The sequence below is a fragment of the Aphidius gifuensis genome, linkage group LG1, assembly GCF_014905175.1.
Source record: "Aphidius gifuensis isolate YNYX2018 linkage group LG1, ASM1490517v1, whole genome shotgun sequence".
Taxonomy (NCBI): Eukaryota; Metazoa; Arthropoda; class Insecta; order Hymenoptera; family Braconidae; genus Aphidius; species Aphidius gifuensis.
Window position 1 is genome coordinate 29,911,830 of NC_057788.1, and position 27,976 is coordinate 29,939,805.

The following is a 27,976-nucleotide window of genomic DNA, read 5'->3' on the forward strand; positions in this document are numbered from 1 at the left end:
ATCAAGCATCTTGTCACCTTGATTTTCAATAAAAATTTTCTCCAATTTCTCTATCATTCGAAATCAACAACTAGTTTAAAAACAACAACAAAACTATTTTTAATTTTTCAAATGAAAGTTAGCCAAAAAAAATATATAAATTATTTTTTTGTTTTAAATTGATTTATTATTATTTCAATTTATTTACAAATATAAATCAAAATTATTATTTAATTACTATTAATTTTGAGAATAATCACATCTCTCTTGATTTATCTATTATTTTTTTTATTTTTCTATAAGCACGTAATGTTCGAGTAAATATAGCAAAACATAACTTAAATAAATATATAGTGATACTTAAAATCCTACATTATTAAACGTACGTGTTATTTTACACGTCAACGAGCATTGTATAAACACAAAGTTTAGTTACACTCGAGTTAATATTTTTATTTTTTTATTTTTCTTAATGATGTTTTGAAAGTTGTTATAATTCACATGCACAATGTTGGTGCATTGTTGTTGATGGCTTTAAGTTTTCAATGAATTATTTATTATACTGATAATAATTTTATGCTTGTTGATATAACTCGTAGTAAATTAATAATAAACTATAATTAAATGTTTAAATAAATGCAAAAATGAATTCATGATAATATTATCTTCTTCATCATCATGAGGGTCGAAATAATGTTATTAAAAATGGTAGATATATAAATTAGAGAAAAATATTATTTTAGATGATAATATTTTATTTTTAAATAAATAGTATGATAGTTTATGGATTAGTTTATTGATTTATCATGATTTTTATGTTGTTATTTTTAAATTTAAACCCAGTTTGCAATTTTCAATAATTCTGGTACTCTGTGCCATGGAAATGCTGGTCTATTTTCTGTTACGCCTTGTCCTGAAAATTGAAAAAAAAAAAATAATAATTAATATATTATTCACCTCAAAAATATAAAGACATTTTAGATATTTTTTTAATTTTATTTTAAGTTGAAACTATTTAATTATTATTAAATTAAAAGAACGAATTTTTTAATTAAAAATTTCGAAAAAAAAATTTTTCTAAATGTTTCTTGATAAATTCACGTAGTTAAAAATTTTTTTAAAAATTAAATATACGTAATTTTTTAATTAAAAAATTTACCAAATATTTTTCGTGAATGTCTTGATTCTCGTCCTCGGCGAATTTTTTGTGTGCACATCATACCATAAACTTTAATTCCAGGCACACTGGCATATGTTGGTTGATCATGGCTCATAGGTCCCTCTAAAATTAATAAATAAAAAAATTTTAAAATTACCAAACAATTAAAAATAAAACAATTTAAATATTAAATTAAAAAAAAAATATATTACCAAGAATGTTTGTATCGGGACATCTGCAAATAACGAGATAATGTGATTTTCCAGTTCGTACATTTTGCAATGCAAGAAGTGACCAGTCTTTTGGTGCTCTGCATTCTCTCATTTCTCCAACGGGTTCACAAGTTTTAACAAGTGTTAAAGCCTTAAAAATAAATAGAAAAAAAATTAAATATTAATTTAAAAATATTTTCATAAATAAATAAATATATTTGCTATTTTTTTATGATATATTTTCAAAGCAAAAAAATATAATATTAAACTCTGTCATTGTTAAATCATATTCAAATATGTTGGTTATTTTGTATGTTGTTGAGAAAGTTGGAAGGCCCCAGAGCACGATTTGACTCTATTTTCCATCCAAGTACTTAAAGTATTATCAAGATTCTTGTAAGTACTCTACATCCTTGTGTTATCACAAACATCCATCGTGGTGCTGAAGGGGCCTTCATTCTTGAATTTTTATTTTTATCAACTTCATGGTTTTTATATATTACAACCAACATATTTTTTTCATAATATATACACAACAATTTATATATATTTTTATCAAATTGTACACTTGGTAAATCCTTCATCAGGCCACCCATTTTTATACTTATCATTACAGTTATTCCACTCAATTCATCTAACATTAATATATATTTTTTTTTTTGTTTTAATATATTTTTTTATCATCAATTCTACCGGGACTATTTATTATCAATTATACTAACGTCATTTAATTTATACTCAACTATTTATTATTATCTTTCGAGTAATTATTTATCAATTATTTTTAATTAAATTTGTTGAATGAAAAATACAATAAATTAATTAATTTTCTTTATTCTTGTTTTCTTTTTTTTTTGTTATTATTGTTATTTAAAAATGAAAAGTTGACACAGGTAGTTGATAGTCTTGTTCAGCTAGCTGAAAGTGAAGTTATTTCTTTTATATTTTTTATAAAAAAAATTTTTTTATGGACATGGAATTGCTGACAAGATGTTCAAAGACTTGTCAAACCTTGTTTGGATATATAATCATGTTTTTTAAATTTTATTTTTACTATAAAATTGGAAAAATAAAATCATTTTTCTTTTTCTATTTATTGTCAATTTTTTTTTTTTTTTTTCTTTGGGTTTATTTCCGTGGTATTATAAAATACTCAATTGCACTGACACCTGTCGTATTCAGTTTTCAATTGCCAACACTAAACATATTTTTAAATAACAAATTTTTTATTTTCGAAAAATATTTACTTTTAAAATTTAGTTTGTATTTTTAATAGAAAAAAAAAGCACATAGTTTAAAATACATTCTCAAATTTAAGTTTTGATATAACTTCAGTGTCAACAAGTACAAATATTTTATTCGTTTTGAATCTTATATATACAAATTTTCCAAGTATTTCTCTTATTGCAAATTTATCATCAAAAAGTTTTCCAATTAATTTGCAACTTGTTTGAAAACTTAAATGAACAACATATCTATATGATAATATTTTTTTGTTTTAAATTAAAAATAATAATAATATTCAAAGTATCATATAGAGATTTTACTTTTGATTAAATTTCAAGGTCAAACTTGTTAACAAGTGTCTTGCATTATTTTTCATATTAATATGTTGACAAATTGTTTAAAACAAGACTTGATAAACGTGAAATTGATAATCTAAAAAAAATTAAATATAAAATTCAAGCAGATATATACTTAATGGGAAAAAAAGTAAATATAAAATTCAATAAAATACATTGAAGGAGTTAATTTATGGATATGAAAAACAGGTTAATCTCTAGCTCTTCCTTATTAACTATAATATTTTATTTATATATTTATAATATTTGTGCTTAAGCATCAGGTCCTAGTTTACTTTACTAGCAAACTGGTCAGTTTTAAACGATATGCACCAGATATCGATTTAATGTCGGTCATTGAGTCTCGTTTAATCTGTCAACTGTATATTAAATATCAAAATGAAAATATGAAAAATGATAAACAAATTTTTTTTTTCAATAATAAAAGCTAGCTGGTTTTAATCTTGACATTAATTTTTTTATTTAAAAATTTATTGAAAAATATATTCTACACGAATAAAAATTAAAAAATAATAAAGAAATTATTTTTCAATTTGTTTTCGTATAAATAAAATAAAATTGAATTATTTTTTTCATTAATAACATGTTAAATGAAAATATTTAAAACTGTACCAGTTGGTAATTTTTATCAGTGTGTTTAAACAATCATTTAGTGAATATTTCTTAGCATCATTAAGTGCTGCATTAGAACCAATTAATTTTAATATAAAAAAAATTAACAAATGCTTTTAAAATTATAAAATAATGTGCATCAGAAAATGTTTTAAAAATTATTAAATAATGTGCATTAAAAAATAATATTAATTACTCAAGTTTAAAACCAGCTATCTAGAAATATTTTTTTTATTCTCAATTATAAAATTATTTACTGAAAAATATATAAATCATACTTGAAAATTTAATAATTATCAGCTTAAAATGAAGATTTATACATAGTATAAATACTAGTTTAAAGTATAAATAATACGTCTAGGATTTTGTTTGATTGAAGAAAAATAAAATAAAAAAAATAATAAGGAAATGGTTTTGAATGTGTCAAACATCGAGTTAATCTCAGCTGGTTTTACCTCCTACATGATATTTAATTTAGTAGTACATAATAATATTTTTTTATTTATTTTTCATTTAAATGTATACTGTTAATCTCACTTGAGTTTCATGGTCTGTTGAACACTTATAAAAAAACCCACGTGCTGCTTATCGACACCTGCTAATTCATTAGACATATAAATTGCAATTTTTTTTTTTTGAATTTATTATTTATTTGATGTTATTTTTATTTATTGCAAGCCTTTGATTATGTTTATTATTTATTATTTATTTTCTATCTCAGATGGCACGTTATACTGACATTAAAAAAATATAATTGAAAAAAAAAAATAATGATTCTTTTTGTTATTACAAGTTGAAGATTTTGTTTTTTAAAGTTATATTATTTCAATTTTTTTTACCTCATTATGAAGTTTTATAACTGCAAAAATTTATTCTGAAGTTGAATTTTATAAAATTGAATTGAATAAATTTTTTATTTTTATTATTCTATTTTATTTATATTAATATTGGCTATTTTTTTTTAAATTTAAAAAGTACAATACTTGAATTTAAAAAATCAATTTACAGTTATTTATCAATTTTGTAAAAATTGTGACCATCAAGTTGAAGTACCGTTTAAAATTTAAATTGCCATTTGTAAATTCTATTTTATTGAAATATATTTAAGTCATAAAATATATTCCAATTTATATTTCCATTAAAAAAATGTTCAAGTGAATTTAATATTTTAATATTGACATTCTTTGAGATAATTTAATTCATTGTCTATTTCAATTATTTACAGAAAATGTAATTGTAAATTAGTTCAAAGTTAATTACTGTAAAACTTTTATTTTCAAACAATTCATTAAAATTTAATTATCAGTTAAATAATTATTATACAAAACTTGTTTTATACAACAAACAATTATCAAATTATTTAAAAAATAAAATTCGTAATTTAATTATCACGAAACAAGCATATAATCAAAGAGTCAACACATTTTTTAGCATTTAAATAATACTTGATAAATTTGAACAACTAAAATTCCAATTCACGAAAAAAAAAAAAAATAAAAATAAGCCAAATGAAATTTCCCAACTACGTAGTTTAATTTGATAATAATAAATTAAATTCAAAATATAAAAAATATAATTATGAGAGAGAGAAAGAGAGAGTAATCATTTTAAAAAAAAAAAAAATTTTTTTTTTATTACTGGTAAAATTACCTTGCTACGTGAATCCGTGACAAGTTCAGTTGTATGAAGATCATCACTGTTAAGTGATGCACTACATGGATCACGATATCTACCTGGACATGCACATAGTGGCTGAGTGAAATTTAATCTCACATAAACTGCATTACATACTTGTTGTACAGCACATTCTGGTAGTAAATAAATATGCTGATTGTGAGGATAGTAATGGTATTTCGTTGGTTTTTCAAGTGCTGCTGATGCACCCTCTGGCAATCGTACACCAGTCTGTCAATAAACAAAAATAAAAACAAAAATTAATTATCAATAATATCAACGTATAATATTATAAATAATTACTTAATTAATAATAATTAAATAATTATTTCAATTTAAAAATTAAATACAAACAAAACAACAAAAAAGTTTTAAATGAAAATTCATTCAAGTTTTGGTTACACGTCAAAAAAAATTTTCCAAAAAAAACTCGACAAAAAAAACCCCGACAGAAAAAATTCCGACAAAAAAAATCGCGATAAAAAAAATCACGATAAAAAAAATCACGACAAAAAAAATCATGACAAAAAAAATAAAAAAAATAAAAATCACGTCATAATAAATTTTTTTTTTATCTAAATAATAAATTTAATATTTTCTATAAATGAACTTTTTTATATAAATAGCCGATATAGATTTTTTACTCAGCTGGTAGATAATTAACTTAGCCTTAATAATAGCCAAACAATCAATAACTACATCATTTTATTCAGCTAGATTTTTCACTTAGCTAGATTTTCCACAGAGCTAGATTTTCTACTTAGCTATAATTGTAGCCAAACAATCAATATCTACATTATTTTACTTAGCTAGATTTCTTACGTAGCTAGATTTTTTACTTATAGCTGTAATTATAGCCAAACAATCACTATCTACCTTATTTTACCAGCCAAATCTTTTACTTAGTTGTTAGATTTTTTTTGGCTAAATTTTTTTTTTCTAAATTTTTCTTGTCGCGATTTTTTTTGTCGTGATTTTTTTTATCGCGATTTTTTTTGTCGTGATTTTTTTTGTCAAAATTTGTTTTGTCGTGATTTTTTTTGTCGAGTTTTTTTTTGAAAATTTTTTTTGTCGTGGAATCCAAGTTTTAAATAAATAGATGAATTTATTTATTTAAAAAAAAATTTATTTATATATTTATTAATATTTTTAAAAATATATTTATTTATATTTTTGAAATATATTTTTTTATGTTTTTTAAATAAACATATTTTTTTTTTTCTCTTCAATAATCATCATTCATCTCGAGTTATTTAAATGTGGTTATTGGTTACATTTAAAATTACATGTTTCTATGATTGTTGACAGTTTGCATGACGTTGCAAATATATAATATTAAATTTTTTAAACTATATAATAATTTTCAAACAAAAATATAAATATATTATAAATTTTTTATTATTTTTTCGTGCTTGAATTGTCATTCGTACACACTTTAAAATACGCTATGTTATGAAACGCCTGATTATTGATTACAGTTATATGCTGCACCGTGTGTTCCTCAATTCAACTAATAGAAAAAATAAAAAAAAAAATAATAGAAATTATAATATTTATAATGATAATAATTATATTAATATATAATTGTTATGTTATTCGAAATGTGATCGTGGTAATCGTCAATTTTAAACTGTTATTTCATTTTTTTTTTTTTTTACTTCAATCATTTTCTATTTTTTTTTATTCTATTTATTTTTTTTTTGGTTTTATTATTATTATTATTTCATGATTATATTAAAATTTAAATATAAATAATTTTACTATATTTACTGGTGTGCATCGAGTAGATTTATCTGTATTGCGTGAGAAACGGTTTTGAATTTATTAAAAAAAAAATTTAACTTTTGCATTTTTCTTTTATGCTAATTATTGTATATTTATTTATTTATTTTTTATTATTGTTAAAAATAGAGTATTGAAGAATTTAAGTGATGTATTGAGTTATGTAATGTGACAAGTTAAAGAGTTGTTTCAGAATGAAAGTAAGTTGGATGACCGGTTGTTGTATTTGGCTAATAATAAATTCTAGAGTACGATGACACTGAAAGTTGATGGTTTCTCATGACCTTGCTTTTATTACTATTATTATTATCAACAATATTATTCATTTTATATGAAATATTTGCTTAAACATGCTTACATATTTATGACTTGACTGGTACTTGTCATTGCGTGTAAATAACAACTTAAAAAAGTATAAATAAATTATTTCGAATTTAATGAGAATATACACACTATTAATATTTTTATCTTGCAACATTTTCATGTATAAATTTATAGAGGAAATTCCTAATTAAATAATCATCTCATCTTGAAAAAAAAAAAATATCAAGTTTTAATATTTTAAAATTTTCCAGTCTTTTTAAATTCAACTTTTCAATAAAAAAAAAAAAAATAGATTTAAAGTATAATTATAGACTTGGTATAAACAATTCTGTTAACGACATTTTTTTAGTTGGAAAAAAAATATGATAATAATAATTTTAAAAATAATATAATGTTGAAAAAATTACGAGTATCAATTGTCGGCTTGAAGACTTAAAAAAAATAAGATAGAAAAATAAAAAAAGGGCTAGAAATTGTTGGAGGACGTTGAAACTTCCTGGAACGTGAAGCTATGGAAATTGAAATTGTAGTCTCACTTCTGTAAAAAATTTTACCTGGAAATCTACTCTGATAGATAAATCATTATATATATAAAAGGGACCTAACAAATGATTCATCAACGAACTTAAATATACTTGTGTAGGACTTATAACTTCTGACGTGTATGATATATTAGAAATTGAAATTGTAGTCTATATATTTCTGTGGTTTATTATAATTTTATTTCATACATATCATAATCTACTTCTTATCTGTATATTATTTAATTTACAATTTATTACCCTTCGTTCATATTTAATCATTATTTTCTATATATATTTTTTTTTTCAATAATTATAAAATTATATATAAATATCATTTCTTGTCCATACAACAATATTTATCAACTCATCATAATTATATAAATTTTCATCATCTTAACGAACAATAAAAATAAATAAATATACTTGTGTTATATAAATTATTAATCATAATATATTAATATATAATATTATTTTTGTGTATAATCATTATTATATATTTATTTTTTGATAAATTTTATTTTGTCCCTTTAATAATATTATCTTCTTTTGTTGTTATAAATTGAAATGCCTTTGATGGTATTAAAGCATGTTTGCGTGACAAGTTAAAATTTGAATAGCCTTTTGTGGTTAACCACAATTATCATTAACCCGTTAAATGAACGCCTTTTTTATTTATTTTATTTATTTATTTTTTTGCATTTGTCTATATATTATTATAAATATCGTGACCACGATTATGCCAAAGACAAAATTACCAAGATGACCCCGATAGACCTTGACATTTTCAATATTAAATTTATTCTTTTTTGTTTTAAACAATCAAATAATATAATTGTATAAATTTTATACTTTTTTTTTTTGTTTTTAAAAATTTGAAATTCATTGAATTTATAATTATTCCAGGTGTGGAATTATTTAATTATCAATTTTTTTTTTTTTTAAATTTGAAAACAATTGATACTTTTGAACAATGTGCTGAAAAGTTTTATTTCTATTGTTGATTAGTATATCATTTAAAAATCCACGATGAATGAAATAATAAAATTTAAGTAGTGTAGTTTTGTACAGGTAAATCATGATGTTTGAAAAGTTATAAAATTAAAATAATTACTATTGTTGTAATAGACAATTGAAACTAATTTTTTTATTAAATTCATGATTTAAATTTTAATTATCTAGCTTTTGACATCAAATTTCAATGATTAATTAACAAAATAATTATCAGAATATTATAATACAAAATTCATTTTACAATCGCATTATTAAAATCCAATAAATTTGATATTAAATTTTATCTGTCATAAATTGTGAAATGTATAATCAAAAATATATATCAATAGATTCTTTGGTGTGTAAATATTTCATATGAATAATATACAATGAAAATATAGATGAATAAAAATTTTGTGATAGTATCATAGTCAAAGTTGTCGGGGAGTTTTTATTGTTGAATTTAAATGTAGAAAAAAAATTATACAATAGAATTTATTGACCTGGTAAATGATTACATTCTAATGAATTTTGTCCTTTGACCAATATTGTTGCCTACGGTCAATGATTATTGTCTATTTTAAAACCACCGAGTCATTATAGTCAACCGGTGTAAAGTCGTGACTCAAACAACAGATGCAAAATAAAAAAATATAAAAATATATACAAAACCCACGAGGAAGTTAAAATAAAAAATATAATATTAAATTTATAAAAAAAAAAAGATTGAATAAAAAAAAAAAGGAAAATAAATTTAGCAGAAGCCGCGTTAAAATATTGAATTGCTGAGTGTTGTTGCACTCGAGCAGTCAACCTCGCTAAATTGATGACTTCAATGGTCTTATGTATATACAATAAATAATAGACCTGGACACTCCAAAGAAAATTCATCATGTAGAAAAAAAAAATTCACTCGCAAATCTACAAACCGTTAAATCACAGAATTTTTATTTCTCTTTATTCTTTGGTATTTAATTCATAATTATTATTTAGTTTTATTTTTTTTTTTTTTTACTTAATCTATATTTAATTTTTTTTAAACATTATACTTGTATTTATATATTTTACAGATATAATTTCATATTGAGTAGCTAAATGAATTGCGGCTTTATTTCATGACTTAATTTTTTTTTTTTTTTTTTTATATATAAAAAATGATAGAAACTTTTTTTTTTATGATTTTTTTTTTTTTGTTTAAAAATAATTATCGTCTGGTATGCAGTGTAAAAGTGTGTAATCAATTTGTACCAGTCGCTTCAACTGAAACGCGACAGTGAAAAAATTAATTGTCAAACATATCCGTTCAATTTAAATACACACAATATATATTTAATTTTTATCTACACGTGTAAATATAAATTACTGAAACTTTGAATTTAAATTTATATTTTTTTTTATTTAGTAAATTACTTTTTTTTTTTTTTTATTGTTTTAATTGATTCATTTTGCTTTGAATTTTTTTAACAAGTAGTTTTATGTATTTTAAAATTTAAATTTAAATGCTTTTTTAAATTATATTATTTCCTGATAATTATTGCAAAATTTAATTGAAAAATAATTATGATCGTTTGAATTTTTTTAATAAATTTATTAAATTTTAATTTACATTCCAGTTAAAATATCGAAACGAAAAAAGCAATAATTTCATATAATTATAAAATTATAATATACTCTCCATTTTTTACCTGAAATTTATTGATAATTCCAGTAAATTCAGGTCTATTTAGAAAAAAATATATTGCTATATCCACATGGAAATTTACAATAAAAAAAATAAATATATATAAATCTAATAGGTAAAAACCATAAATATCCATCGACTCGCGTGACTCTTTGCTACTAACAATTTGCAAATAAAGCAATGTTAGAAAAAAAAAATAAATATATAAAAAAAGGCAAGACATGCCAAAGTGTTCATAGTTTATACCAGTGTTGATGTAAATGCACGATGCAAATAGTGAACAAGCAAGTTAACCAAGATTGTTACTTATGTTGTTTTGTCTGTTGAACTTTGAGAAGATGAAAACTGTTGACTGTATATATTTTTAAAGAAAAATATTAGACATACATTTTAAATTTATACAAAGTACATGAAGACAGTCATTTTCAGATAATAGTGAGGAAAAAAATTTTTTAAAAATAAATAACATTTATGTTGGTCATGATAAACGGAAGCCTTGAAAATCATATATCCAGGAAACTACATTTTCAGTCTGTAATCAAATAATTTTTTTAAAACCAGAATATCTTTTCTAAAATTTTTTTTTTCATCACAGATTTTGCAAAGTATTTTTTTTCTTTCATTTCTGTTTTTTTTTTTTATTACCTCTATTTTTTATATTTATTTTGCAATTGGCATTGGAATGAATATTTAATATCTGAAAATAATACTAAATGGAAATTTTTTTTTCGTTTAAATACTCGGAAATGAGGAGAAAAAAAAATGAATAAATGAAAAAGCTAGATGGATTTTTATGAGTACAGGATTTTTATGAATTTTGCATATTGCCATGTTAGGGTATTGTTGGTCATTTGAGTAGATTGATTCAAATACGGAAATGAAAAATTTTATTCAATGATATATTCATGAGCTTGATGCTCATTTTGTATTCTTTGATTTTTTTAAATATATTACAAGTATTGAGAATTTTTTTTATTATATTTTGCTGTCTAATAAGAGTTTTTGAAAGATAAATTTTTTAATAATTGACATTGTTGTTTATTTTTGTTTTGTTGAAATAATAGCTTTGTAATTCTTTTGCAAGTAAATTAAAATGAGTAAGCTTATTCAAAGGTTTCCTGTTCTATGGATCTATTTGTTTTTAAAAATTTTTATTTTTCTATTTTACAAAAAGTATTTTAATTGAAAAATTGAAAAACTAAATGTTTTGATTGTTATGAAAAAAAGTACACTATGAAAATGAACATAAACAATTTTTATGAATAAAAAAAAAAATTCAATTTTGACAGAGTTAAAAATATAAATAAAATAAATAAAATAAATAAAATAAATTATATATTTTTTTTTTCAATACCCTGTTATTATAGTCTAACAAAAAAATCAATTTTTCAAGAATTTTTTTTTCCTTTTTTTGCTTGACATTGTTGTTGATTTATTACATCTTGTAAATATTTATGATTTTGAATAATATATATATTGCTTATTATTTATTTCATTAAAAAAAAATGAAAAGTAATTATATTTCCATTTTTTTTTTTTGTCAGTTGAGGTATTTTAATATTCTTTTTATAAAAAAAACAGTAAATATTTTTTTTCAGTTATTTAAACTATTTAAATTAAAATGTAAAAATAACTATTAATATTAAAATTTAAATTTATCGTTTGGTTTAATTTACTGGCTACAATTGATGATGTTTTTAAATATTGCAATTTTTTTTCATCAAAATTTATTAATAATTATAACTTTTAATTTAAATATTTCGATTTATTATTATTATAATTTTTTTTTTGCACAGTTAGAAACTATTCAACGTCTAGAAAGTTAGCACACCACAATGAGCACAAACTAAAATTTTATGCTTTTTTTGTGCTATTTTTGTGTGGAACTCGCGAATTTTGTGCTTTTATTAATTTTTTTTTTTTTGCAATGTTGTGCTACCTTAATATTAAGTTAACACAACTTCTTTAATAATTAATGTATCCTAACGATCTCTTGACCAAAATTATGTGCTTTTTATGTGTTTTTATTCTACGTTTGAATTAATTTGTTTTTTAAATTATTTTTTATTTAAATAATTTTTTTTTATGCAATGTTTTGCCACCTTAATATTAAGTTAGCACAATTTCTTTAATAATTAACTTATTCCAATGAACTCTTGACCAAAATTATGTGCTTTTTATGTGCTTTTATTCTACATCTGGATTAATTTTTTTTTTTTATTACTTTTTATTTAAATAATAATTTTTTTTTATTCCTACTAATAAAAAAAAAAAATTATTTAAATAAAAAGTATTTAAGTTAAAAAATTAATTCGAACGTAGAATAAGAACACATAAAAAGCACATAATTTTGGTCAAGAGTTTATTGGAATAAGGTAATTATTAAAAAAGTTGTGTTAACTTAATATTAAGGTGGCAAAACATTGCATAAATCAGAATTTAACTATTTACAAGTTTTAAAATTAATTTATATTTTTTATAAATATTAATTCAGTTTATAAAGTTGTTAAAATTATAATTAAATTAAAATTCGTTCAAGTCATTTTGACAAATTAGATATTTTTTTTTTTTTAATTTCTCAAGTGTTAGATGTCTTGTCAAAATTAAACCCACGAATCTAACTGGATCTAGACTTAGAAAGCTCGTTTAATATTCTCAAACCCAAACGAACGAAAAATTATAAATTCAATAAAAAAAAAATACATAATAGTATCATAGTTAATAATAGAAAAAAAAAATAATAATTTCCTGATTCAGTGGCAATTACACTGTGTCTAATGATTATTGTTTCGATAATAGCTGGCGACTTGGATAAGATATATAATTTAAAAATTTTATATGGTAATGGAAACTTTAGTTAATGGACTGGTTAATATACTATTTAATATTATAATTATTTTTTTTTTTCCATTGATATTTTTTATATTTTTCTGGGGTTGGAGACATTAATATATATTTTTTTTTATTTTAATAATTGAGTTTTTTTTTTCAACTTAAAAGTTTAATTGCTACAATACATCATCAAGTCATGATAAAAAAATTTGAATAAGAATATTAAGGAGAAGTCTGGAATTTTAGAAAAAAAAATTTTTTATTATTATTTTATCTCTTTTGTTCATTGAGGGAAGAGGTCAATGTATTTTTATTATACAGAGATGGACAAAAATATCCACTGCGATGTTATTTTTCTATTCATATTTTTATTTTTTATATATTTTTTTTAAATTCATTGGACATGAGTAATTGGGGTACACGTGCACGTCTAGCTTAGTTTTATAAAATTGGAAAGAAGCAATTTCAACGAGCAATTGCATTGCAAAACAAATTTATGAAAATAAAAAAAAAAAAAAAGATTCATTTGACCCAAGAGACGTGAATATATATAGAAAAATTGTGGGCAAATGAAAATATGATTGTCAAAATAAATAATAAAATAAAACAATTGGAAAAATAAAATGGAATGTATATAGTAAATTTTAAAAAATTGATAACATTGTAAAATTGATTTTACAGTTGATAATTGGTGACATATAAATTCTGTCATGTGTTATATTTCATTCACTGAAATGGAAAATTATATATCCTCCATTATTATTATTATTTATTATTGTAAAATAATTTCTAATAATTTTTTTTATCAATGACTGATACTTTTATTTATTTCTCATTGGTTTTAGTTTTTTTTTTTTTCATTGTAACTGTGCTGAGTGATTAAATTTATTAATTTATATTCATTTTTAAAAGCATCAATTAATTTTGTTTTTTTTTTACGAAGTTTAAATGTTGATTGTAAAAAAAATATGTCAAGAATTTAAATTCCGGATATGTCAATCCACTAAAAACACTTGAATGAAATTATGGAATTTTTTTTTTTGGGTTTATAATTAATGATAATGAGTGATTTCGTTGGTATTAGTCCGAGGTTGCTACTGAAGTGATCTTGAAAATATTACAAATTTTTAAAAGGATAAAAAAATTAAAAAAAAAAACTTGATAAAAAATATAGCAGTAATTTACTGGTGTTCATCAACGGTTGTTTTATTTTTATTATACTTTTTTTATCACACATTCATACTCGTTATTTGTCAGGCCAAGTTTGATGGAGTTATAAAAATTTCGTCTTTGATAATAGAATGAAATTTAAAAAAAAAATAAACCAATGTTTAAATTGAGTTTAAAAAAGTAAATGAAAAAAAAAATATATATAAAAAACAAGAGTGGGATAAAGTTTATCCATGAAAAAAAAATTAAAGTCGATAAATAATTAACGAATTGAAAAAAAAAAAATATAAATAAATCAAGACAAATAATATAATGAAAATTGAATAAATATTTGTTTTGTTTTTTCTTAAATTCATTAATTTATTTAATTTCATTTAAATTTTTGTCTTGAAAATATGATAGACATTTATTTCAAATATTAATTTAATTATTTATTTTATTTATCAATGTATTGATATTTATTTTGGTTAAAATTTAAATGAAATAATTTTTTATTGTTTAGCTAGTAAAAACAATAATTTATTTCGTCAAATATTAACAAACTTTATAAAAACTAGATGCAAAATGACGTTGCTTTTTACCTGTTCTTCTATTGAAAAGCAAAAAAATACTTCCCCAGGTGAGGCTCGAACTCACAACCCCGGCATGCCTCACGATTTACTGTCTTATAAGTACCGTGCGCTAACCAATTGCGCCACTGGGGAAACCGATGTTAGAAAAAAAAAAACGGGGCGTCATGTAGGCCCCTAAAAAAAAAACCTAACACCATGAAAAAGAAACATCAAAAAATAATATACAAATGCAAAACTTCAGATGAAATTAATTCCAAAAAAAAAACCATAATTATAAAACTCATAATAAAATATTTTTTCAACATTTAAAAATCTTTTATCTATTTAAAAAAAAATTTAAAAACCTCTGAAACTCTACCAGGATTATAATCAATACTTAATAATTTATAAAAAAAAAAAAATTACAACTTTTTACGTTAAAAACAATAAAAAACATTTTTCATTATTTTTTTTTTCAATTTTCATATTATTTTAACTTAGTGCTCATTAAGTTCCTCACTTAGTTAATTATAATTACTAACAATCAAAAATATATTTAATTAAATTGTTGATCTCTTTTAAACGATCCTCAGTGGTTTTTTTTTTTTTTTTTTAAATAAAATTATAAAGTTATTTAATAATAAACAATGAAAGAAGAAAAATTAATAAAAAAATAGTTTATGAATAGCGTCTACTTTGAGTCATATGATAACTAACAAATAATAAATAAGGAACAAAAATTTCTTGACATTGTATCAGGTCATTTATAAAGACGCGTATATATATTTTAACCCCAAAGAATCTAGCAATCAGATAATAATTACCCGGTCGTCGTACCTCATGAAGATTTAAATCTTTTATTTTAGCAATTTCACATGTTTTATTTTTTTTGTTTTAAACAATTGTATGGGATGATGAGTATTATCTGCCACATAACAAAACGTATGTTTATTATATATTTATATTATTGTTGTTACGAAAAATTCCGTTATTCCGTTATGTACAGTCTTGTATCAACTGTATCACACAAGACACATTTTCATCATCATTTATTTAATCCTTTTTTTCTTTCTTTTAATTTTTTTTTTTTTTTTTTTTTTTGTATGTTTTCTCATCCTTTCACCACTGGCGTTTATCATGAAAGTGAATTATATTTATTAGTAAAATTTATCTCTAATTATATCAAATGATTTTTATAAAGAAAAAAAATTTTTTTATTTTTTATTATTATCTTGATATAACAACAAAAATGCAGAAATTAATTTTTTTTTTTTTTCAATTGCTAATTTTTAGTTTATATCTAACGTTATTTTTTTTTTTTTATTATTTAAATTAAAAAATTTATTATTAATTTAATGGGTTATTAAATATCATTAAGAGTTGAGGGAAAAAAAAAAATTTGATAAATAGAACAATTAATAGTTGATAGAAAAATTTAAATAATTTAGAAAATTTCAGTAGAAAAAAAGATTACTGTAAATGAAATTTATTATTTGATTTTGAAATATGATGATTAAAAATTATTGCAGTATTTTTTTTTATTTAATTTAATTTATTTAGATTAAAATACTAAAAGAAAAAAAAAAGAAACTACATGTTGATAATTTGTTATGGATAGATTTGTAAGTGACGAGGAGGTATAAACTAGTAAAGCTTGAATTTTAACATAAGCACTGCAATTTACATGAACGATAAAATCATGTCAAGTGAACGTTGAGTGACTTATTATTAAAATTACTAGACGAGATATTTTACCTCTCATAATTTAGTTGAGTAAATACGCTTTAATGAATAAACGCACATACACAAACACACTCAGCTATTATTTCCACGTCAAATAAATTATTTTTTTTAATTTTATAATAAATATTATAATCGAAAAAAAATTGATGATTATAGTATTAAATTTAAAACGAGATTGATTTTTACATTGAATTACAACACTTGTTATGAATTTATAATATATATTGTAAATCATATTTTGAAATAAATAACACAAAGTAGACTTTAAAAAAAAGTGCCAATTTATATATTAATAATAATCGATTTTATTGCAAAACTAAAATATCCGAATGGAAATAACCGCGTTAAAAATATACCCAACAAAAATATCCACTAGCATTCTAGCAAGTAAAAAATATAAGCTACAAATTAATCCAAAATTTATAATAATAAATTAAAATGATAAATGAAAATAATAAACATTTCATAGAAAATATATATTTAAAATATTAATATTAATAAAATTAAATTTGAAATAATAATAACATTGAGTCATTACAATACGATGATTAATTGATTAATTTTTAATTTTATTAATTTTATATTTATCAAAGATGTATGATTAAAGTAAATTTAAATTGCACCAATAAATTGTTAAATGCAATATTTATTTTTATTTTAAATATATACTCTTGTCATTATTTTTGACACATTCAAAATTGTCAAAATATCATTATGTTTTAATGTCGCGCACTATGCTTGTATTATTTTTATAATTATTAATTTTAATTTTAAATATATTTTTCATATCAATCAACACGCAACAGAATATTTTCATATATTTTTTTTCTTGCAATAATTATATTTACCACAATATTTTTTATTTCTATCGAGATGATAATTTAAGCCCGGGAAAATTTGAATTTAAAATATTTCGACGATGATATTTAGTCGTGTTATCGTAAATCGTAGAAAGAATGAGAAATTAAAGAAAAGTAAAAAAAAATGTTTAGAATTTAGAGAAAAAAAAAAAAGAAACACACAAAGGTGGTAAATCAGGTCGACAAGTAATTTGTCTATAGCAAAAGTAGATAGCTTTTGCACGACGAACATAAACACACACACATATAAAATAGTATTAAAAAATATGTAATGATACTTCCGGCACGATTAGTATCATCATTCTTCAACAACTTATTTAAAATTTTTTTTTTTATTTGTTTATTTTCACACGCTCGTATGTTATACATATTTCAAATTAATTTCCTTTTTATTTATTCTGATAGTTTTAATAGTTAAATTAGACTTTTTACCTGATCTCTTTGTTCCATTTGAGCTTCGAGCTTTTTTTATACTTTTTTTTTTCATTGACTTTTAGATGCTTTTTTGAGATATTTCGTTCAAGTAGAAAATAAAATAATACGTCTTTGAAAATTTAATTATTCGTGAAAGAATTTTTTCATCAAAAGTATTACTTTTATGTTTTGGTAATTATATTATGTTTATTATTTGAACATTGATAATAAAAATTTGATTATTATTAGAAATATGCTATTTATATTTCAAAGGAAAATTGCCTTTTTTTTTTTTTTGCTATTTTATTTATTTGGAGATGACACAAAATATATTTCTTATATCATCAAAGTGGTAATAGTTATTTGTCACAGCTGGGTAAATACGAAACTTTGAATGAGGTTGAGTTTATTTACCTAGACTACAATCGACAATACAAAAGCAAAATAAAATTGACAATTTCAACTTCAAAGTATTTTACACTTTCCAATGTCAATAATATGATTTTTTTTTTTTTTTTTTATCTTGTTCTTATGACAAACTTGTCCGAGCAAGTTTTAATATAAGTTTTATCATTTGTAATAATTTGTTGAAATATTATTTAATTTTTTGCTAAAGTTTAAAAATAATAAATCATCAAACTTATAAATAAAATAAATAAACAAATCAATAAACTTAAATAAAATGAATAAATCTTTTAAGTTTATTTTCAACTTTAAAGTATATAAATAATGAAAAATACTTGTAATAAATTTTTTATATTTTATCCTCGTTTGATAAAAAAAAATATTTATTTATATTTTACTTACTAAAGTGGATTTAAAGTATCCAATAAATAATATTTTACGTAAAATATAAACAAGTTATCTTGATGAAAATGGTTTTATTTATTTTCTTTTTTTGAATGAATGCTAAATTATTAAATCTATTCATCTCAATGAATTTTAGTTTTTCACGTTTTTTTTATATCGTTAACTTGTGAATAACTTCGTTAACTTAAATAATAAAAATATATAAAGAAATTGTATTGAAATGAAAATTTCATATACAAAAGATTTTTATATTTAAAAAAAAACAATACTCAATTTGTTCTTCTTAAATAATTATGCAAAATTTACTTCCGCGTAAGAATTTTATTCATTATATTTTTTGATTGTTTATTTGTTATCAAATTTCCAATTTTTTTTTTTACAAACAGATAATTTTACTGGTATCTTAACCGTCCTCAGGACAACACTATACTAAAATACCACCATAAACAAATGTTCAATGTCAACAAGTGGCAATAATAAAACTTGTAATATCGTAAAAAAAATTTCTTTAAAAAATTCTTTTCCCATTGATTAATTTATAAATCAGTAAATATTCTAAATAACTTTGCAAATATTCAATTCAAAAATTACAAGCTTCTTGCTACCATGAATAAAATAAAAAAAACAGCAATGAACTTTGAAGAAAAGGTCAAGAAGTAATCAGAAATTAAATAGCCTCATAAAATTAATAAATAATAAAAAAATTTTCTAAATAATGAATTTAATTTAAATCAAAATAAAAAGTTTAATAATAAAAAAAAAAAAACATTTAAGTGTTAATTTTAATGATTTATCATAATTAAATAATTAAAATAAAAACACAATAAATAATCAAATCAAAAATAATAGTTAATTAATTAATTTAATTATTTATTTTTATTATTTTTTTCTAAATGATAATTTATAAGTAAAAGTAGTTTTATTTTAATTGTAAAATTTAGTTTATTAATTAATTTATTAATTAGAAAATTTAATTTATATATTTTCTAGTATGTTTATTTAATTTTTTAGTATATTTATTTATTTTTTCAATTTTACAATGAGCTCGTAACCTTACCGAGGCCGGCTCTCTCAAACCAAATAAAAAAAAACTACATGTTCTCCTTCAATCCTCACAATTATTATAAGCATATTTATAAAGTCATGTTGGGTTAATATCCCCTTTCTTTTTTATATATATATTTTTTTAAATTTTTTATTTATCCCTCATCAAGTCATCACTCAAACGTACCATTAACATCCTGTTTTTATTTAGGACGATTATCAAAAAAAAAAGAAAAAAGTCTTTATATTTTTATTTTAACAATATCAAACACAATTTATTTTTATTTTTCATTAACATTATATTGGCTAAAATATTGAATACTCGATAGACGATAGCTTGGATTTTATATATAATAAAATGCATTGGCTCTTTAAAACACGATTCACGATGAGAAAATCGAAGAGAGAAACCATTCAATAAAAAAAAAAGAAATATAAATTATTTTTTAAATAGATGTATATGTTATTTAATACAAGAAAATATATATTTAAAAAAAATTAAACAAGCTACAGAAGAGCTGCGAACGAATTGGCTCGTTAATCGTAAAATGCCTTGGGTTTGATAGGATTAACTGACCGAACGTTGACCGTGTGCAAGACGTTAAGGTCATTAAGACCGTTGCGAAATCGAGTACCTTAATGACTCAAAGTTAAGTACTTTTCTGTCGCATCTTTCTTACTCAACAAAAGAATTACCTTTTTTACTATCATCGATAATACATATATATAAGATTTTTTTTTATTCATTTTTTTTTTTTAAAAGCATTTCTCCTCTCTTTTATTTTTTTTATCAACAAAGTTGGTTTTTTCAATGAATTCTAGACCCTTTTTATGATTACCCTGAAGATTTAGTACCGCCTTTATATTTTGAGCTTGAATGACTTGTAGGAACGTCATTTTATTGTCTTGCATTTTTCTCTATCGAATCAAGAATTAAATTTTTTTTTTATATTCTTTTTTTTTTAATTGACCTTGATGGAATTTTTTTTTTTTTTTACTCTCATATTAACACCTTTCCTTTTAATATAAATATTAAACATAAATATAATTTTTTTTTTAATAAAAAAAATTATTAAAATTGATAAAAAATATGTATAAATAAATATCACAAAGAATTCATCGATAAAATTTAAAAACTTTTTATTGTTAAATAAAAAAAAAAAATGAAAAAAATTGTCTTCTTGGGATTAAATTGTTGAAGCGTATCTTCGATTTAAATTTTTTTCTTCCTACTGTCAATTTTATTTGTAATTTTTTTTTTCTCCGTACTCAAATCATAAAAATTTTATGAAAAAAATATTTTTCAAATAGCTTATAAGTATCATTTGCTATTCAACAAAAAATATATATAAATATATTTTTTTTTTTATTATTTATAATCAATTTTTAAATGAAAAAAAAAAGATATCAAATAAATGAAAAATCACAGGATATTTGAATTGAAGTCATAAATGCGTATGTTCACTAGTGCAAATTAATAATAATTTTATTGCATATTTTTTGAAGCAATATTTAAACTACCGTTGTCATTTCCTGAGGCTATGATTTTTTGATTTTCATAACAGCCCAACAAAAAAAAAAAAATAACATTTCAACTATTGATAAATTAATCTATAAATGTTTATTTTAATTTATATACATGTTTATTAATATTATTTTTTTTAATTTTATCTACATCTTTTTGCTAAGTAATCATTCCTACTTTCCATGACGACCCATTTATTCTCGTTTCAATATTTATATTTATTTATCATAATTTTAATAACTTCCATTCTACTTGATTTAATTTTTTTTTTTTTTTTTTATACAATGTACTCTTAGATTAAAAATTAAATTTTTTTTATTATTTGATTTTTTGTCGTTATGTTTTATGAAAGTCTGATGAACATAATCATAGTTTTGATTATTGCAAAAAAATAGTAAAAATACAGTCACCTTTCTCTGAGTGTATGACTCATCTAAAATTTTATCATTCAAAAAAAACTATTGTAAAATGTGTGTCTATTATTTTTGTGTGCTATTGTTAATTTTTAAGATAAAAGAAAAATAATATTAAACTTCATTGCGTAATGTATACACAATGTGTTCCGGATTTATATTTTATATATTTTATATACACAGTGACTATGCACTACATATTATCTTTGCGCTGGTTTTGTCAAGTCACTGACTTTCTATACCATTATTCACCATAGTCGTTGATGTCATATGGCACGTTAATTAACTCATCATTATTATTTTTATACATTTTTTTTTTTTTTACAAAACATATTTATCTCTTTTATTATTTTATTTTTTTTTTCAATCGAAAATATATTTTTAAATCGAAATTTATCATGAAAAAGTCATTAGAAATTTAGTAAGAATAGCGAGGTTGATTAAGAAATGGGCCAAAATATTATTTTCGACTCAAATGACCAGAAAAATATTACAGAAATTTTTTGAATGGATAGAGATTCTATCAAAGCAGAATAGGACAATCGAAAAATTTCTATCGAATTTTTTTTTTCTATTCATTTCTTTACTATTTTTTTTTTAATTTAAAAAAAAAAAGCTTTGTGATTTTAGTGAGCAATTTGAAGCTCTAAATTTATAATGAGCTGGAAAATATTTGATTTTTTTTTTAGCTCATTATTTCGACTATTTTTTTGGTTGTCTTGATTTTTTTTTTTCTAGCTTTTGTGGTATCATTTATTCAAGAGAAAAATCAATAGTAAAAAAAAAATAAATAAATGATTCTCTCCCTGTCTCTCCCTTGGATATATTTATGATTTTTTTTCTATTAAATTTGATGAAAATAATAATTACAAAATAAATTTATAAATTTTTAATTTTTCTGTATATTCATGATCACGATTTATGTGAAAGTAAGGATATTCAATAATAAGTACATGTACTTGAACTTTATGAATAATTCAGTAGACACTGAAAAAGTTAAGGAACTTGATAGAATATATATTTTCACATATAAAAATAAAAACTATATGTATATTATATTAATAAATAATACAAATTTAACTATAGATAAAAAAATGCAAAAGAAATTTCTGATATAAAATTTCTTTTTTCCATTTCTTTTATAAATAAAATAAAAATAATAAAAAAAATAATGATTGATTAATGAATATGTGAAAATATAAAAATAATACATCATACAGTAGTTTTGTGTGTATTGTTGATTGTGTATATTGTGTCAGAAATAGTAAGATAAAACTTTCACCATGCAGATTGATTCGTGATCATCATGTGGCCTACCTTTTACATTTGTATATTTTCATTTATTCAAAATTGATAGTGTAAAAGATTTGTACTTATTCATCTCTCTACATATTGTGTTAAATTAGGTGAAAAAAAAATACTTTTTTTTATTTTTTAAATTGAAGGTCGAGACAAGTATGTACACACTCTCACGTTCAATATTATCCCACCATAATAATAATAAATCTGCAACACTTGCACACTCTTCCCCCCATTAAATACCAACAATTTTTTTAAGATCAATTTTTTTATCTATTTTTTAATTACATCAACTTCCCTTTTGTTTATAATTTATATACACCCATATATATTTTTTTTTTAAAATAATTATTCTTGAGAAAATAAAATTTTTACCTGATCAAGGTGGAAATTGCGAGCATTAAATTAATGCTTAAAAATACCAGATTTAAATTTAAAAAAATTATTAATAATGTGTTAAAAAACTTGTGTAACCGGATACATCAAGAAATACAAAAAAAAAAAATTCATAATAATAATAAATAAATATAACATTGTTTTGTTAAGTGACTTGTCGACATCCGGTGACCACAGGAGATCATTAATTTTATAAATCTTTATCAGCAATTTTATGATTAATCATTGATTATTTTATATATTTTTTATTTAAATGTTAAATTACATTGTCATTCATGATGATTATTATTATAATCATTATTTCATATTAACAGTATGTAATTGAGATTATAATTGAAATTTTAAATACTGTCAATTTAGGAAATATATTTTTGTTAATTAATTTTATGTAAATGCTATAATTTAAATTTAAAAAATAATAGTTATATATATTTTCTTACCTCATTAACATTGTAGTTTATATTTAATTTTATTTGTGGACGAATTTTAGTTGGTGATTCACGTGTCTCTTTAATTGGATTAACTGATGATGTTGATGTACCATTTGTTGGTTTTTTATTTGTTATTTCTAATGATATGTTTTCATCAGTTATTTTAGATCTTTCTAATGATTCTAAAGATATTGATGCTAGTCTTGTTGTTGATGATGATGATGGTGGTGGTGGTGGTGATGCTGTTGTTGTTGTTGTCGTCGTTTGAGCTGTTGTTGTTGTTGGTGATAGTGATGATAATGCTGATGATGATACTGTTGATATTGGCATTGGGCTTGTTGTTGTTGTTATGGCCATTGTTGAGGTGACAGTAATCGGAATAATTGGCGTTGTTTGTTTGGCCTTGGTTGATATCTTTGCTGACGTTTGAGTAGATGGATGTGCCAGGCAACTGGTCCATCCAATTAATAACACCAATAATACTGCCTTCATGATTTATATTAGTGGTTTTTTTAAAAAAAAAAATTTCTATTGTTATTTTATTTATTTCCAATCAATTTATATCAACTATATCATTTATTTATTCAAGTTTTTCATAAAATCATCATTCTGCAAAAAAAAAAAATATTTAATATTATTATTAAAATTTATTTATTTAGTTTTGAAATAATTATTTTTGTATATTTTTTATTTCAATCAAATGGCTGAATGGCTCTATAAACAAAGGAAATAATTAACTATCTATTTTATTTTTTTTTCTATTATTTTTTATTTTTGATAGGTCAAAGTAAAATATTTTCCCAAGTATTTTTTTATTTTTTTCTATATGAATGTTTATTTTGTTGTTTTTACATATATATAATTTTTTGTATTCATATTTTTTTTTAATTATAAAAATAGCAAAAAAAAGAAAAATAGTTTTTTTTTTTGTTATTTTTCTAGAGAGAAGATACTCTTTGGCATATCATTGGCCGAGTTTCACATCCGAGTTTTACCTTTGAATTCATGTTACGTATTTTACAAGTGTGTTAAATCACAGTGAAAAAATATATATATATTAAAAAATTATAAATATACTCTAGTTCACATTATTCTCTTTGATTTTCCATTTTAACCACACTTGGTTCTCAGACAAAACTCTTTTTATGATGATGATGTTATTGCTTGTTATTAAAAACGATGAATTATTAGTTACTTAGTTCAATGAACGTACATACATATTTTAATAACTACTCTGCATCTTTATAATAATATTCATAATTGCATGAATAAATAATCAAATTCATATTATTTTTTTTTACTATTTCTCTTCAACTCTTTTGTACATATATATTTTTTTTTACCTTTGTGCTATTATAATATGAATATTTAAAAGCATCGAACGTCTATTGAAATAATTAAAACATAAAAAAAAAAAAATTTTATATTCAAATTAAAAAATACAGCAACTGATTGAACTTTTTTAAAAAAAAAAAAAATTAAATTTGCACATTGAATGAAAGAATAATTAATCAGTATAAAAAAATATCAAAATATAATTATTAAAAATTTGTGACTATTAAATATTGTCGCAAAAATTATTATCTTTTTTATCTTTTAAATATTTTCTTTCCCTTTTAAATAATCTCTTTTCTTTTCTATTTTTCATGTTTAATTTTCAATTAACTTTGAATTCTTTAATCTGCATAATTAAAAATTATTTAAACATTAATAATTGTCATTTATTATTATTATTTTTATTATAATATATAAATTATTTATTATTTTTTATGGTTTTTTTGCATTCCAACATGTTTTAAATGAGAATAAATAAAGTGGAACTGAGTAAAATTACTTTCTGCCTACAAACAGCTAACCAATCGAGTGCACGAGAAGTAATTCCAACTAAACTTACTCGTTATATAGGTACATATATATATTTATACATAGTTATATGTACTATACCTTAACGGTAACACAATATTTTTTGACCCGCGAAGTTAACGCATAGGGGGGACCGCCCGGCACGCTCCCAATGTCCCCAACATTTTCACACGTCATTCTTGCAAAATTAAAATAAATTTAAAAAAAAAATATTGTCATAATGACAGTCATGTTTGTTATGATGATTTTTTAAATATTTAACAGTAAATATATGTAGAAAAAAAAAAAATCATAAAATATAATAGAAACCATCAGTTTTTAAATTTAAAAAACATTTTTTTTTTTTTTCTAATTTCTCAATTGCAAATTCGCTTTTTTTTTTTTTTCTTTTTTAATTTGAATAATTGTTCTTGAAATATTTTCTATTGTTTGATAATTAGTAGAAAATGTTTGTATATATTTTTTTTTTTTATACTTGAATGGATGTATTTTTTTTTTTTATTTTTTTTCATTTTGAAGAGTTGTAATTCGTGCTTCCTTGAGGGTAATCATGATGGACCGGATTAAATCGATTTTCAACGAGTAAAAATGTGCTTAGAATTTACTTTTTTTTTTTTTTTTGTTGAAATATGCTTGTGGGGCGTATTTGAAGTGTTCATGTGGACAAGAAAATCAGGTCAGCAGTGTGGTAGAAAAATTAATAGTTATAACGTCGCCGTTAGTCTTTCCGCCCTGTATTTCCCAAGGCCACATTGACTCTATTTTTCATAACTATTTTTTATTTTATTTTTCTATTTATAAATTATTATTGTATCTATTTTTTTATATGCCTTTTTAAATACTTCAATTTATATAATTTTTTCTTCTTAAACTTCTGTATTTATTATAACGTTTACATAGATACTTGACCGCAAAAGTTTTATGTTTTTATTTCATTCATTTATATTTTTATTATTATTAATTTTAAAATTTATTATTAAAACTATTAATAATTTAATTTTTTATTATCTCATATTTTTTTTTTCATTCAAGTGTGCTTCATTTAATTTTCAAACTGCATAATTTATATTTTTGCATTTTATTTAATGAAACTTGACACACAATAGTATCTAATATCAACGAATTTTTAATATTTTTAAATTTTACTAAAAACATATTAGTATTGTTAAAAATATGATAAATAAAAAAAAGCTTATTGTCAATTTTTAATCAGTGTGCTTTACTTGATAATTTAAATATTTTCCTTTGAATCGTTTATCATTTTGTAGAAGAAAAAAAATTATTTCAACGAAAAATAAATAATATAAAGTAGTATTTTATGGAAAGTGGTGATTTTAGTTTTTCACGATTGAGAGGATGTGCAGCTTGTTGGCAAAATACTTTATGCCATTTTTATTTATTTATATTTATTTTTTTCTTTTATAACGAATAGAGTGCATAATTTTTTTTGACGTTGCCTTATTGCCTAATACAACGTGAACGATATTTAATAGAAAAGACAGTTTATATTTATGCAAAAAATTTAAAAAATAAAATAAAATTTTTCAATTGAAATAATATTGAGTTGGGAAAATTTTTCTGAGTCATTAAAAGATGAATAAATGAACACCTTGGTTGACAGAAAATTGTGTAAATTTTCGTTACGCTCGGAGGATAAATAAATAAACCCGGAACATGCGAGATTTATAAATCTCAAAGGTGAATGCCGATCTTAATAAAAAAATAAAAAAAATTTAAATATAAAAAAAAAAAAAAAATGATCGTCTGAGCGTTGAGTGAACGTGCTTGTATTGGCCACGGTCAAGGTTCGTGAAATCAAAGATATATTCACTTGATTGCGTGATGGTCAATCAACTCTTTTTTTTTTCTAAATATAAACACTGCGGAAGTTAAATACAAAAAAAATTTATAAATAAAATTTTAAAAAATAAAATAAACAATTATCTTTTTCATTTACCTTTTATAAAAAAAAATAATACTGTCAAAAGTCCGTCACAAATTAAACACTGTATAATACCACCGTTTAACAAAAGACCGCGAAACATAAAAAAAAAAAAAAAATTTGAAAAATAATTTAATACTATTATTAAACAAAGAAGGATAAA

The 27,976-nt window shown here is 21.3% G+C and overlaps 2 protein-coding genes and 1 non-coding gene across 3 annotated transcripts in view; 1 reads left to right on the forward strand and 2 right to left on the reverse strand.

Moving 5' to 3' along the window:
- The window catches only part of LOC122860312 (elongation factor-like GTPase 1), a 51,537-nt gene that overhangs the window by 3,660 nt on the left and 19,901 nt on the right, over positions 1-27,976 (forward strand). The window lies entirely within an intron of this gene.
- LOC122860313 lies at positions 744-27,961 on the reverse strand. The gene is made up of 6 exons (XM_044164067.1): positions 27,829-27,961; positions 24,018-24,617; positions 5,196-5,450; positions 1,351-1,501; positions 1,139-1,261; positions 744-892 (listed from the first exon to the last, which is right to left on the reverse strand). Exons 2-6 carry the CDS (start codon positions 24,498-24,500, stop codon positions 813-815), a joined length of 1,092 nt encoding a protein of 363 aa, XP_044020002.1. The 5' UTR covers positions 24,501-24,617; positions 27,829-27,961; the 3' UTR covers positions 744-812.
- Positions 15,134-15,226, reverse strand: Trnai-uau. Its single transcript is given in 2 exon segments — positions 15,134-15,169; positions 15,189-15,226. It is a non-coding gene; the product is annotated as a tRNA-Ile (tRNA).